Source organism: Argopecten irradians, chromosome 6 (assembly GCF_041381155.1).
Source record: "Argopecten irradians isolate NY chromosome 6, Ai_NY, whole genome shotgun sequence".
NCBI classification, from domain to species: Eukaryota; Metazoa; Mollusca; class Bivalvia; order Pectinida; family Pectinidae; genus Argopecten; species Argopecten irradians.
The window spans coordinates 31,513,508-31,530,208 of NC_091139.1; the positions used below are offsets into that span (position 1 = coordinate 31,513,508).

Consider the following 16,701-nt stretch of genomic DNA (forward strand, 5'->3'; position numbering starts at 1 on the left):
AAAAAGTGACTTGGAATAATCAGATGTAAAAGAAATGTCTCGATACCATATGTGTAGTCTGCAAAAACTCTGAAGTCAATTCTTGTAATGTGTTTTTTCTCCATTTATAAGGGATTATAAAAAACAAGATATGAAATATTTTTCTGTCTCAGACATGACATGCTTTGCTTAGCGATGTAGTCATATCCTTGAAAACACATAATATATAGATAAAACATCATTGCTATGGTAATATTGGAATGAATACAAATTTGATGATAGTGTATTTGTATATTTGTAATAAAAAGAAAACTGAAGATAGTGTATGAAAAATCCTAAAAAATGACTTTTTAAACAACTGATATGCTGAACAGCTTGGTCATTGTTGAAGACGAGATCTCTGTTGAACACGCATGGTGATCATGATGTTGCTACATGAAACAGCTGAAAAATCTACTTTATTATTTAAAGACCTTTTCCACAATAAGGACACTTCAAGTTTTACCAAGATTCAACTTAAATTATTTTGACTCAAGATCGTAGTTTTACCTATATATATAGCCAAGTAATTAAAAAAGACTGTGATTATATATCTGTTTAAAATTACATGTATGAACGCCATTTTGATTTTTTTCTGCGAGTAAATATCAACAGAAATACAAAAATGTTTCATTTGTTAAATCATATTTAAACATTCATTTAAAGAAATACTTTAATTACATGAATCCAATTAATGTAAAGTTTAGTTATGTCCTCATCTTAGATCATGATCTAGAAAGGGGAAGTAACTCAACTCTTAACGTAATATATCCAGTTGTTGTAAATATTAAATGGAGACTACCCATTTGAAATAAGATTAATGAATTAAGATCTTTAGGTGATGACAGATTTTCATTTAACAGGTGTAATGTTCCTAATATCTTGTGTAACTAGTGCATGTGTTTTGGGAGACTGGTATATTCTCATTCCAGTCTGTGACATTAATTTTAAGCTCACCTATTCGGAGAATAGGGGGAGCTAATGTTGTCACCCCGGCGTCGGCATCAGCGTTGGTGTCCCATTTCACGTTAAAGTTTTTGAGCAAATTTCTGTTTCGTCAATTGTTTAAGCTTAAGTCATCATAAATGTTCATGATTTTATTTTCCTAATGTGTATGGATGCTGAACGTGATAATACAACCAATTTGGGGCTCTTTAGGTTTTTTTTTTGAGTCAACAATTTGTCATATTTCCATGTTTAAATAGTAAATACTTGAACATCAACTTCTTCTGAATAGGCGGGCTTTGCTGTTCTCCAACAGCTCTTGTTTCCACTGCAAGTCATTTGGACTAGTAAACCCCAAAAATTTACTATTCCGACAATTTAATTTCTATTCCAAGTTAAATGTATAGCTGTTTTGCTTCAGCACTTCAAATTCAGTCATTACCATAGTTTACAATTTTTACAAAAATTACAGTCTGGATGCTTTCTTGAACACAAATTATCACATAAAGAATGTACTCAATATGTGTTCAAATATGCAATGGACCACCGCTCTTGTAAATTTAGTATTTGGTGATTTTAATAGGGAGCTACTAGTCCAATCAGACTAGTTCATTACAATTGGCACTAGACCGGCTGTAAAATTACTAGTCAAGGGCATCGGACTAGTGATTAAAGTCGCAGACTGTCATTCTTCTTGTGTCTCCTTGTGAAAGAGGAAATGCTTGTCTTCCTTAAAGTGCTATCTCACTGTAACATACATGCACTCTGCAAATCTAATTTTAATGCCTCGGTCCACATTAAGTGTATTGGTGGATGCACGTGGGGGTGTGGGGAGGTGTAGGGGGGAACTTGAGGCACTGTTCATTGTGAATACAGAGTACATGTTGAAGAGCCAAAAATTAGGAAAACCAGATTTTATGTTTTCCTGGAAGGGTCATGAGATTATGTCCACAGAAAGTCATGAATGAAAATATTAGCAATGTTTTGTGGCAGCCATTTGTATGATAATGCTTACTGGTAGATATAATAAAAAGAAATTGAATTCGCTTTTCATAGCTTCATGATGTTATTTTGATTTTGGAGTTTTTCATAGTTTCATGATGTAATTTTGATTTTGGTGTTGTTTAAAAGACTCAAGTGTGGATTTACGATGGTCCAAAGTACAGGAGTGAACCTGTTGGGGTGGATTATTGAGGCGGTCCAGTCAGGAACACTTATCACCCCCTGTTTCATCCTCTCTGATAGTTGTAAGTCATTCAGATTTATGGCACAAGTAATTTGTAACATAAATGCAGAAATTTTCTCGCCAAGATAATAGAAATTGTAATCCTCTTGTTTAGGATGGTTTAGGGTAGTATAACTGAGAGCAAGTTATCTGGTCGACTCTTATATGGGGTACGTATCCCAAGCTATTTCTTATCTGATGAAAAACAGTTATTTATGTCCCCAATCACAGGGCGAGGATTTGTATTTTATCAAATAGGCAGGTTATGCAAGCTTATTGTGGAATCAGATGACAAGGCGAAAACTATTAGATAGAAATTTATCACCCGGTCCAAAGCCCTGTACAGATCAGGTTCTGACAGTTTTAAACTGCGGTAGAGATGTCTTCCCCCAAATTCATGAATTTGGATTACAAGCCAATCACACAGTGACCATTAACTGCTTCGATTTAAATGAAAAGTGAACAAGTGTTGTTTTAACACTGATGGAAGTTGTTTTATTTAATCAGCTTTCACTAAGTGGGTCCTGAACACTTAATACTGCCCGCGCTCAACGAATCAGCCGTCTCCGCAGACCAACAGTCCGCGACAAATTTTTCCATTATGGAGGGATTCGGCAAAAGTTGGTTTTATTTCGTCCTCATAAAAAAAGCAGTTTGTTTAGGTGGCAGCTAGTTGGCGTTTTATATGCATTGAATATTCTACTAGCCTTTAAGTTAAGCTTTCCCAGGCCAGGGAATAGTATTTCAATGATGTCTACTCAGAGTTAAGTCCCCTGGTTATTGTCTTCTGATACAGATCGCCCTCTCCACGAATAAATGCATAATTTGGTCAATTTGTCATTTGGACCTTTTTGTGTTGGTGTCATGCCCACCACTTTATTTACTTGGCAGATTTTGATTTAGTGCTTCGCCTTTCTTACCTGGCCGCAGCTCTTTGATCAAAAGGACAGATGCACAAGCTTATTCCCTCGTCAAATTGTGATTAAGTCCCCCCTCCAACCATTCCCATCCAAGGTAACTACCTTACCGATCGCGACTATTTCCATCCGATTCAAATATTACTTCAATCTTTATTGCTAGATTTCATACTAATGGGCTGTACCTAAACAATTCATATTCTAAATTTGAAATCTGTTTTTTGGTTAAAATCCCATAACAATGGGCCAATGAGATAGGCCTTTGTTAGACCATCACTTCAAATCATGCATCAAAATGTTTTATGTTTAAAAAGGAAAAAAGGGGATGTGCTATACAAATGTGTGAATTACATGCAGCTTAGGCATAAATTTCATGCCGAAATATGTTTAAAAGTGATACTTGAATAGTAATGATTTATGGAATATTTCCTCCTTGCCGTTTTTCGAAAATTACTTCTCATCAAATGGCTATGATCGGAAAGGGTTATTTGAAATAGCGACCTCCTATCCATCCTATAAAGGGCTAATCCCAACGCATTTGGCCGTCTGCTCGTTTATCTCCATCAAACTGTCATCGGAGTAAAATCATGAAAACTTAAATCTCTGGGCTGTTTACCTGTTCAAAAACACAGCATATTCATCGAAACAAAATAGTTGTATAGTTCACCTAAATGTGTCGAGGCGTTCAATAGGAGTCGGTGTATAAATGTAGTGACAGCCGAATCAGTACTTAATCTCTGGGAGGAAGTAGAGATCACTGGTATTGACTAGGCAATGGCTGATTAAATACAGAATCTCTGCCAGTTAATCACTTACTCGACAAGTGACTCGAATTAAAAACTCAATTTTTTATGGTCAAGTTGTTTGCGGGCAAAATCATTGAGAAAAGAAGAATTGGTGAATGACCTGACCTGAATTTAGAGAGCCCCTCTCATCTCAAACTACATTGTAATGGTGAAACATTCAAGATTTCAGGCATTTTTACAAAATTTGTAAGAAATAATAACAAAAGTGAATGAAAATGGAAATAATATAGAATATAACTTGCATAAAATTTTGCTTATAAATTAAGTATGAAAGATTATTCAACAAATATGTATTATTTTTAAAAGAAACTGTTTGAAAAATTTATATAAAGCATTTTCCCCGAGAATTCTGGCTTCAATGTACAAAATGTAACCTTGTTGAATGAATATTATTATTTACATCAGGAATATACCTACACAATAACAATAAACAACCCACTTGATATTAATATTTATAACTTAGGACATCATTGAAAGATATAGAAGACAAAATATCAATTGAAAAATATAGAATAATATTTCATCAATGATATTTCATTTAAAGAAAAATAGCATATTGAATAAATATGAATCTATAATTTTGTCAAATAGAAATTATAAAGCATTACATGTCAATAAAGTACTGGTATATAAACAAAAAGGCATCGTAAGAAAATGCATGAATAAAACATTGATATATATTTCCATTTAAAAGAGCTTTAAAAAACAATTCCAGCACCATTTTGTGTAAATAATTCACTTGTCTTTCAAATTTCAAATTGAGGAGCAGGAGGGGACATATATATCTTGCAGATTTCTAGTTTGATTAAAAGTAATTTATAGGATTTTTTATTAGAAATTTTGCTGAACTGTTGACTAGAAGATAATTGAATAGTTGATTTACCAGGGTATATATTTTACAGCAAGTAAATTGCACAAAAATGCAAACTGAAAATTCCTTAGAATGTCTGAAAGATGCTCCGCTGCTGACATGTGACATTTTTTCTCTATCAAAAACAGGAGCAGACAAATTAGTTACTTAGTTTACACCATTACCACCATTGAAAAGTTTGAGCTTCTCGTTTTTCTTCAAGAAAAAAATATTACAAAAATTAATTGCCTCCCGAAAAAAATTCTGTGGCACTATATCAAAATAATAATTATTAATAATAAAAAGATACATTTTTGGTGTTAATAAGACATATATATACCCGATTCAACTCTAATAGTTCAAATAATGAGTATCATTAATGCTCTGTTGAATTGGGTAATATATATTAGAAATGTTAATAAAATAATCTACAAATGATTGTAATATATACATATGGAGAAATTTTGAATTACGAAACACGATTCATTTAGAAATAATAGAAAGATAACGTCAAACAATAAATTAGAAATATGACAAAAATTTCTTTTGATACACAAAATTCACGTACTAATATTATATATTATCACATACTTAAATTAAGCTCAAATATTCAACATGTTATCTGGAAAATTAATAATGAATTATCAGCAAAAACTAACAACAAAATGTCAAAAACATGTACATGTATTCACAAAGCATGGATGAGAAACAAGTTTGACAGAATATCAACCTGTAAGCGATCACCTTTACAAAATCTACTGTCAAACACCTGTAGAATAGATAATATTGAATTGTGAAATTGTAATGTCATATTAAATCTGAAAGGTGTAACAATAAAAATCTTTTGTAATTTAGTGTTTCATAAGATTTTTGACTTATTGGCTGTGGATTGATTGTATGAGAGAAATGTTCCCACCCTATATCTGAGATGTTAGGTACAAACAGTACATTATGTTGACTTAAACTGTTATAGTCTACTAATAGGTCATGCTAAATCCTGTTAATTCTTGTCGGGACTTCACAAAGAGATAGTTCTGCTTTCACCATTTATAATTTGCTTTCAGTCAGACCTTCAAAACCAGGAGTTTCTCAGATGATACAACCTATTATGTAGCCGTTGAGAATTAATTTAGCCACCCTATTCATGTGTTGTGTTTCCCTTGATGTGCTAGGTCTTGAAACACCTTCTGTAGACTTTTCCACACTCAATCACAGTAATTGTACACAGAATGGACAATCTGGGGGATTTGTTTGTCAATTTCCTTTCAAAAACATCCAATTGAATTGAATAAAACTTAACACGCTAGTGCTACCTACTGGGGTAGTGGTATATGAGGGGGGAGGGGGTTGACCACAGTAAACTGGGTTATTGTTCTAGGGGAGTGTCGGCACTGCCAGTTAATACAAGGATATGATATACACATCTTATCATCCCCAGAGTAGTCCAAATCAATTATAAACCCTATACCAGTTTAGCTACTTTGGGTAATTTCTGTCACTCCGTGTTGATATTGTCATATAAATGAGGGTTATAAGCACACATAAGAAAGTTTGTGAAATCAATTATAGTACCTGAGATTTTAAATTGATCCGCGGTGAGTTATTGCAGCGGCGTAAAACTCTTGTCAACATTGCCGCTAAATCGGAGGGATCAAGCTAAGAAGTTGGGCCAATTTATGTTTTACCTATCGTGTAGAGTAGTTGATACCTGTATGATTATTAATTCTAAAGCACGGACATTCCTGAAATGACATCTTGATACGGTGAAGTTCACAAAAGAGGTATTGGTCTTATGGTTAACTCGGCATTAATTCACAATCAGTCTCCCGCTGGACAAAACTACACAATCACCGTAGGTACTGGTGATAAATTAAAAGTCAACTTTGACATCCCAGCTGTGGTATCAGATAAAACAAAGCATTTCATACAGTAGAGTTTGATGACAAGCAATATAGGATATATCTAAATTCTGATAACATACCTATAGATATATACCAAATCAACATAACTGTAGATATTTTTTGACATGTACATGTAGACTTTGTCCTTCATTTTCAAATGTACAATTTATGCTAATATATTTTATTTATTTTTTTGTGCTAAAAGATAAGTGGTTTTTGCTTAAAATGAGAAAATGTTATTTTAGCAAATTAAGATCTTATCTGACTTAACATGTAGTGTATACATGTACTAGTATATGATATGGCCATTTCTTATCATTCAGTGTGATGGCAGAAGCAAGGACAATAAGATGTCTATAGTCTATAATCTGTACACATCATGTATGTGGTGTTGTATAATCGACTAAAAATGACAATCAATCATCGGTTCGAATTGGATGACCCATGCATCCGATCCGATAATCGAACAAAATGATTGGCTCAATTTTGTAGTCAAATTGCCTATTTATAACTAACCCTATGTATTTCTTATAAGTTTTTGATGATCATAAATGGTGAAATGGTAAATTGTAACGGAGAAATGTATGGATGCATTCACACTGTAATTTGTGTTTTTATTAGAAAATTGTTAAAATCACATAAGTTCTAATATTTCCCTGATTAATCGATTATAAAATTTTTAACAAATTTTCGGATTGGTTGAGGATCATCAATTATTGCCAATCATCAATACAACACTACATGTATGTGGAACAGAAAATAAAACATGCATGTTTATATTTACTTTTAATTAATCGTTTTTTAATGGTTTAGAAAAAAAATTGGGTTCATGATAGACTGATTTAATGGGGTATTATAAAAACAATATTTTGTATGGAAATTGAAGTAATAAAATTTAGATAAAGAAAATTGAAAAAAATATATAAAAAAAAGGAAACAAATATACAAAAAATAAATTAGTTGAATAAAAGAAATAATAAATAAAAGTAATAAAAGAAGATAAAAGATGATCCTTACGAATAATTTAAAAAAAAAAAAGGAAACATACAATAAAACACGCTCTCAATGATTTCATGGTTATAACGTTGTAATTTTCATCGTTAATGTTCCTAAAATATGTCCATAATAACTGCATAACGAACTATGCTTATAACAAAGTGATTTTACTGGTCCCTAGATATATTTGTTATAACCGTGATTTACTGTATTTTATTATGCATTCAGACTTAATATACAGGGCAACGCATAGGCAGGTTTGACTGTATATTTGTTATAAACATGATTTACTGTATATTATTATACATTCAGTGGCATTAAAATTTGGGTCTTGTTTTAGAAGTGATGCTTTTGGAAATATAAAAACAAAATTTATCATATGAATCTTGCATGAATTGCATTATAAATGATATTGAGTGTTGCATTTGGGAACAAATTCAAAATGGAAAACTTAGTACAGAATGGTTTTATGATATAAAACAGAAACAATGGATTAATTTCTTTGCAGAAAAAATGTTTCAAAATATATTTGTGTGTAGGTTAGGACTTTATATTGCCACAAAATTGTGTGGCAAATGGGAAATGAAAAATGAATTATAAAAAAATAATGATAAAAAAAAATGACGAAAAAAATGTTACAGAGAGAGAGACAGCATCCTACCCCTAAACTTTGTTAAGGTTCCAATTCCAAAATTTAATGTCAATAAATATGTTGTAATTTTGAGTTTATTATCCTCAGCAGCATGGCTAGATTGTAGAGATTAATTTTACTCTAATTCAAACTGTCTGTTCATGTCAAACATCTATTACATGTACCGAAAAATCAAGCAAAATTACACTTAATTGTTTATAGACTGCAATATCCGAGCATTTCTAACAGTATCATTGTGTAATATAAGCAGATTCTATTAGTTTAATGAAATACTCCACTGGCAGGAAAGTATGAGATGACAGAAGTGATATATTGTTTTACACACCAGATGGAATGAGATATAGAAATACAAGGATTTGCAGTGAATCGGTGCACTATTCTGTCTGCGTCAGTTTGTAATCTATGTTATGATGGCGTCGTTTTGAATTGGAACGAAGCGTACCAGGGTTCCAGGTAGATTTGGCCAATGTCTGCGCTGGTGATTTTAGATCTGTCTGCTGATTGACTGTTTGATTTTGTATCCACGCTGAACTTCGAGTCACGATTGTCAGACGGATTTGTGGTGCATTTCGGTCGTCTGATCCTTTATTTGAGCGCTGTCCTAGTTATTGGTCGGTTCTGAAAACAACATATTTCAGCAGTTTCTGTGAATTTCAAACTTCTTTTTTGAATTAAGTCTACTACAGGTAAAAAATTAACAATTGATAGAACAAGGTCATGTTCTTTTATGTTTCTCTGGAGTCAAAATGTCTTTTCTAGATAAATTTATTACGAGAATGAAGTTTTTCTGTTTTTAGAGTAAGGTCATGTTCTTTAAGAATTTGATAACCATCTTGAATTGAATATGAAATTTACATGAATAGGATACAATGTATCCAAGACTTTACCCTATCTATAAATATCAGACTTTCCAAAAACAAAAACAAAAGAAATACGGGAAAAAAAATCACTTTTGAATTTGAAGAAAATAATCAAAGTGTTTCCAATTTTAGAACAAGGTAATGTTTTAAGTAGGAATCTGATGTTTTTTTATCGAATTTTTCAACTACAACTGAATCTGAATACAGTTGAATATTTATAAGGCCATGTTCTGCTTCCATATGTGTTTTAATTTATTTGAATGAAGATAAAAATAGATTTAACAGTAAAACATTCAATGTCAGAAAAAGGTAATGTTTTCTGATTTTATCAAAATCTTTAGATTTGAATTTATTTGAATATTAAATCCATGAATTTGTTTCCCTATCAACATGAGCGCTCTGTGGGCCATTTACAGGTGGGAGTGCGATGATTGTTTATTGAGTTATTGGCATGTCAAAAAGATTTTGTAAACACGAATTAAGTTGGGGTCGGATTTGGTGGCAGTGGTGGGATTAGGCTGTTGGGCTGTATACAGGCGATACCTGGTACTTCAAAGCTAAATCACCTTTATGGTGGGCCAGGTGTGAAAATTTAAATGTGCGTTCCATCACCGTACCACAGTCCCCCCTGTTTCTAGGTTTCCGTCGATGGGTAATCAATGAAACAAAGAACTACACCTGTTCTGTATATTAGTTAAGTTGTTGAAACCTAAGTGCTCTTACGTAATGTCAATACAACAGAGTCAGATCCCGTTTTTTACGTGCCATTTGTGAACGAGGTAAGAATCGTAAAACTGTTGATATGTTGAGTATCTGTCAGAGAATCCTGTGTGACTTGGAATCTTAAGCAAAATAAAGCCTGTTTGTCATGTAGTACTGGAGTGGTGTGTGTCAATTTGGAGGAGCTGCAAGTCCTCCAGGGGGTTCACATATATACTGGCAGATTCATAAGTACTGTCCTTATAAGTACTACTTCTCATATATACTCCTTCTCAATAGCAAGCCAAAGTTTTCTCATATACGCCCTCCATGTAGGAAGCTAAGATACACTTTCCCTATAGGAAGCCAAAGTTTTGCCCTGTACACCTTCCATGTAGGAAGCTAAAATGTTGCCTTTATACCTTCTCTATATGAAGCCAAGATTTTGTCCTGTTTAACATCCCTGAAGGAAGCCACAATTTTGTTCAGTTCACCTTCCCTGAAGGAAGCCACAATTTTGTTCAGTTCACCTTCCCTGAAGGAAGCCACAATTTTGTTCAGTTCACCTTCCCTGAAGGAAGCCACAATTTTGTTCAGTTCACCTTCCCTGAAGGAAGCCACAATTTTGTTCAGTTCACCTTCCCTGAAGGAAGCCACAATTTTGTTCAGTTCACCTTCCCTGAAGGAAGCCACAATTTTGTTCAGTTCACCTTCCCTGTAGGAAACCAAAATTTTGTCCTTTACACCTTCTCTAAATGAAGCCAAGGTTTTGTGTTGTATACTGTCCCTGTAGGAAGTCAAGTTTTGCCCTGTACACCTTCCATGTAGGAAGCTAAGATTTTGTCTGGTATACTGTCCCTGAAGCAAGCAAAGGTTTTGCTCGGTTCACCTTCCCTGTAGGAAGCCAAGATTTTGTACACCTTCTCTATACAAAGCCAAGATTTTGTCCTGTATACCATCCCTGTATGAAGCCAAGATTTTGTCCTGTATACCATCCCTGTATGAAGCCAAGGTTTTGTCTTAAGTTGTACCCTTAGAAACAAAATAATCATTTTTGCATCACCAAGAAATAATGGCCATGAATCTGAAGGAGCTAAAGAGAAACAGATTGGTCTTTACTGTCTGGGTTGTGACATTCTATGCTTATTGCTTTTGGTTGTCTGCAATTGACTTCTTTTATGTGTTACTTATTGAAGAAGTCTTTAGCTCCCACTAGGAGTTGTGCAATAACATTATGAAATATACAAATGTGTCAAATTTGTAGCTGTATATTTGTGAAGTTATGTAGAGAGACTGCACTGATTTAAAGACGATGATATGTTGGCTGTAATTTGCTAAAGAATCAAAGAATAAGGTCATCTTGGTCCTTGACAAGAAAAACAAAGCCCTCGCTGTTAGTCGTAGTGTGAAGTATTTGTTAAAGTAACCCCAAAGTTTGAATGCGACTTGAGGATTTTCAGGGTTTGATCTTGGAGCCCTGATCCTTTGATGACGGACCGAGATAAGGTGCGAGCTGTCACCAGGGCTGACAAGGTGTAAGGCCGCAGGACGGACCGCCTGATACGTTTGGATGGGGGGATAACTCACTCTCTGGTGTGACCCCTGGCCTGGGTATAGAGCGGGTCTGTTAGTAGGGATTAGGGGGATCTAGAGTACAGGGACTTGATAATTAACCAGGTATTACATGCTAAAATGGCCTATTGATTTTGACCGTGACATACTCAAAGTTGTACACAGTTGTTCAGAGATTTCAAGTTCCGTGCTCTGTCAAATAGGCCTTGGTAGGATTAGACATCTCCACATTTGTTTGGGACTGTGCAGGGAAGTGACAGCCAGTTAATAATTGTGGGGCTGCTCTGAGTGACGGCCTGTCACCGACTTGATGGTCCCAAGCCCCCGACTTATTGTTAGACAATCTACCAAATGGAAATAGCTGTGTTAACCAAAGATTCAAAATGTCCAACTGCTGATTCTGTCGAGAGATCATTTACATAAATTTTGAGATATGAATTTGATAGAAGGAACATTAATGAATCTGTAAAGCTTCATGTTGAAGAGGTTGATATGCTAGATGGACAGGCGTTTTAACATGCCATGGTTCTGTTGCATTGCATATGCAATGACATGGCGAGAAGTTGATAAGGTGTAGAGCCTAGATATTATTGCTGCATGCTGGCAATTAACTACACATCTAAATCACAACAGAAGAAAATCAATCAGATGTTTTTGTCATTCCAATTTTCTTTTCTGTAACCTCTGAAGTCAAACTATGAACAGATAAGAATACTGCTGATTTAGTATCTATAGTTAAACAAACATTAAAACAGAATCATGTTGAGTCAGTATACAACATGAGTGTAAAAATGTCTTATTCTTCAGGTTCAAAAGATCATACAATCAAACCTGACTATAAAGTCCACCCAAGGGATCAAGAATAAAATGTCTTTAGAGCCAGGTGGTCTTTATACACATCAAAGTATGTTAAAATTGACCGTTTTAGACCCTGAGACAGCAGGTGGTCTTTATACACATCAAAGTATGTTAAAATTGACCGTTTTAGACCCTGAGACAGCAGGTGGTCTTTATACACATCAAAGTATGGTAAAATTGACCGTTTTAGACCCCGAGAAAGCAGGTGGTCTTTGACCGTTTTAGACCCTGAGAAAGCAGATGGTCTTTGACCATTTTAGACCCTGAGAAAGCAGCACAAAGTATGCTTTGACCATTTTAGACCCTGAGAAAGCAGGTGGTCTTTTGACATCAAGTATGTTAAATTTTAGACCCTGAGACAGCAGGTGGTCTTTGACCATTTAGACCCTGAGAAAGCAGATGGTCTTTGACCATTTTAGACCCTGAGAAAGCAGATGGCCTTTGACCATTTTAGACTCTGAGACAGCAGATGGTCTTTGACCATTTTAGACCCTGAGAAAGGAGGTGATCTTTGACCGTTTTAGACCCTGAGACAACAGATGGTCTTTGACCATTTTAGACCCTGAGAAAGGAGGTGGTCTTTGACCATTTTAGACCCTGAGACAGCAGATGGTCTTTGACCATTTTAGACCCTGAGACAGCAGATGGTCTTTGACCATTTTAGACCCTGAGAAAGGAGGTGATCTTTGACCGTTTTAGACCCTGAGACAGCAGATGGTCTTTGACCATTTTAGACCCTGAGAAAGGAGGTGATCTTTGACCGTTTTAGACCCTGAGAAAGCAGGTGGTCTTTGACCATTTTAGACCCTGAGAAAGCAGGTGGTCTTTGACCATTTTAGACCCTGAGACAGCAGGTGGTCTTTGACCATTTTAGACCCTGAGAAAGGAGGTGATCTTTGACCATTTTAGACCCTGAGACAGCAGATGGTCTTTGACCATTTTAGACCCTGAGACAGCAGATGGTCTTTGACCATTTTAGACCCTGAGAAAGGAGGTGATCTTTGACCGTTTTAGACCCTGAGACAGCAGATGGTCTTTGACCATTTTAGACCCTGAGAAAGGAGGTGATCTTTGACCGTTTTAGACCCTGAGAAAGCAGGTGGTCTTTGACCATTTTAGACCATGAGAAAGCATGTGGTCTTTGACCATTTTAGAGCCTGAGACAGCAGGTGGTCTTTGACCATTTTAGACCCTGAGAAAGCAGGTGGTCTTTGACCATTTTAGACCCTGAGACAGCAGGTGGTCTTTGACCATTTTAGACCCTGAGAAAGCAGGTGGTCTTTGACCATTTTAGACCCTGAGAAAGCAGGTGATCTTTGACCATTTTAGACCCCGAGAAAGCAGGTGGTCTTTGACCATTTTAGACCCTGAGACAGCAGGTGGTCTTTGACCATTTTAGACCCTGAGAAAGCAGGTGGTCTTTGACCATTTTAGACCCTGAGAAAGCAGGTGGTCTTTGACCATTTTAGACCCTGAGACAGCAGGTGGTCTTTGACCATTTTAGACCCTGAGAAAGCAGGTGGTCTTTGACCATTTTAGACCCTGAGACAGCAGGTGGTCTTTGACCATTTTAGACCCTGAGAAAGCAGGTGGTCTTTGACCATTTTAGACCCTGAGACAGCAGGTGGTCTTTGACCATTTTAGACCCTGAGAAAGCAGGTGGTCTTTGACCATTTTAGACCCTGAGACAGCAGGTGATCTTTGACCATTTTAGACCCTGAGAAAGGAGGTGATCTTTGACCGTTTTAGACCCTGAGAAAGCAGATGGTCTTTGACCATTTTAGACCCTGAGACAGCAGGTGGTCTTTGACCATTTTAGACCCTGAGACAGCAGGTGATCTTTGACCATTTTAGACCCTGAGAAAGGAGGTGATCTTTGACCGTTTTAGACCCTGAGAAAGCAGATGGTCTTTGACCATTTTAGACCCTGAGACAGCAGGTGGTCTTAGTCTATTTTAGACCCTGAGAAAGGAGGTGATCTTTGACCGTTTTAGACCCTGAGAAAGCAGATGGTCTTTGACCATTTTAGACCCTGAGACAGCAGGTGGTCTTAGTCTATTTTAGATCCTGAGAAAGCAGGTGGTCTTTGACCATTTAAGACCCTGAGACAGCAGGTGGTCTTTGACCATTTTAGACCCTGAGACAACAGGTGGTCTTTGACCATTTTAGACCCTGAGAAAGGAGGTGATCTTTGACCATTTTAGACCCTGAGACAGCAGATGGTCTTTGACCATTTTAGACCCTGAGACAACAGGTGGTCTTTGACCATTTTAGACCCTGAGAAAGGAGGTGATCTTTGACCATTTTAGACCCTGAGACAGCAGCAGGTGGTCTTTGACCATTTTAGACCCTGAGACAGCAGGTGGTCTTTGACCATTTTAGACCCTGAGACAGCAGGTGGTCTTTGACCATTTTAGACCTTGAGAAAGCAGGTGGTCTTTGACCATTTAAGACCCTGAGACAGCAGGTGGTCTTTGACCATTTTAGACCCTGAGACAGCAGGTGGTCTTTGACCATTTTAGACCCTGAGACAGCAGGTGGTCTTTGACCATTTTAGACCCTGAGACAGCAGGTGGTCTTTGACCATTTTAGACCCTGAGACAGCAGGTGGTCTTTGACCATTTTAGACCCTGAGAAAGCAGGTGGTCTTTAAACAGAGGTGGTTGCTGAGGCAGGTTTTACTGTAATACTTTTCAGATTTGATTTGAAATATATTTACAACTGTAGATCTTTCTAAAATATAGCAAACATCTTGGGACAAAGAAAATAATTTTATGAATAGTTTGTTATACACACATTACAGATACATTTTTGGAACCTTGGCAGAGGTGAAAAATTACGCTATAACCATGAATTCTTTGTAAGCATGCATTATAAACATATTTTACTATTCCCATGTCTGTTTGTTACGGAAGTGTATAAGGCTCAAGTACGAAAATATTTTTCAGGATAACGAAAATGTTTTATTTGGCGGCTGCCATATAATTGGCCATAAATAATTATCTGGCGGCTGCCACTAAATTTATCTGGTGGCCGCCACTTAATTTATCTGGCGGTGGCCGCCAGATAATTATTTTGCGGCCGCCAGACAAGTGTAAGCCAGAAATTTAAGTGGCGACAAATAAAACATTTTCGCTATCCTAAAAAATATTTTCGTATGTGAGCCTAATACGCTTCCGTAGTTTGTTGAGAATCAAAGTTTGTTGCATGTATTTTGAGGGAAATGTTATCTTACGGTAGCCATCTGAGGTATGCAAAATCAGGACTTGATTCAAAGTAGATAAATCCTATTGGATGTCGCATTACATAATTCAGAGTGATGGGGGATTTTTTCTGTAATGGACCCAGAGACAGAAAAGAATTGTTACAATGCAAATTACTGACTACATTGTCAGTTGAAAATTGAATTTGTAACTTTCTTTTTCAATTTTGATAGACAGAAAAGACTTTAATATGGAAATAGCTGAACATTTTTGTGCTGAAATTTAATTATTGGATTTTTCTTTCCAGAGCAGAGAAGAAAGTGTGTGTTGGACGGCCAGACACCTTGTTGTCCGATCTGTGGCATCACACTGAGGCCTGGCGAGGTCGACGCCCACTTTAACCTCGAACTTGACAAACTCAACCGGTTTGCAAGGTAAGACTGAATCTTAAATTTTCCATATACGTAACTTCACTGATAAACTTTAATATATGTGTTATCTGAAATAGAATTGTAATTCTTGATTAATGACTAATGACAACAGGGTCATGGTCAGACTTCTGTGTTCCAGTGAAATGGACAGAAATATAAAATAAAGTGTATCTTTCAGTGAGATAGCACTATATTTTATCCTGTCTATAAATGCCACCCAAGGGACCAAGAAAAATTATCTTTATAGTCAAGTGATCTTTATACACAGGTCAAATTGTATTGAAATAGACCATTTAGGACCCCAAGAAAGTGGTCTTATTTATAATCAGGTGGTCTTTAGACAGATGGTCACTAAGACATGATTTACTGTACAGAGAATGCAACCTCAATATCACAAGGAGACACAACATTGCAGTCTCCAAATACACTGACTGTTGTTAAAAAAGTATTAATACAAGAGAATTACATTTAAATTTTGTCAATTTTACAGAACAATATCATGTACAGAACAGAAGACCTCTTATCAATAAAAGTGTCTGTTTCCCTAATTTAAATATGTAAACTAAAGGACACCCATGAATATAAGTGTTGTAATGGACATGACGTTAACAGTGGCGATACTGACATATAAGTACTGATATGTAGGTAGTCCTAGACAGGTGCTCCCCTATACACTGACATATAGGTACTGATATGTAGGTAGTCCTAGACAGGTGCTCCCCTATACACTGACATATAGGTACTGATATGTAGGTAGTCCTAGACAGG

The 16,701-nt window shown here is 35.9% G+C and overlaps 1 protein-coding gene across 2 annotated transcripts in view; it reads left to right on the top strand.

The window, feature by feature from the left end:
- Positions 1-16,701, top strand: part of LOC138325637 (E3 ubiquitin-protein ligase Rnf220-like) — a 59,688-nt gene that overhangs the window by 14,603 nt on the left and 28,384 nt on the right. For both annotated transcript variants that reach the window (XM_069271428.1, XM_069271426.1), the window contains one exon: positions 15,810-15,936. In XM_069271428.1, the coding sequence (XP_069127529.1) occupies positions 15,810-15,936 (127 nt within the window). The remainder of the gene's footprint in view (positions 1-15,809; positions 15,937-16,701) is intronic.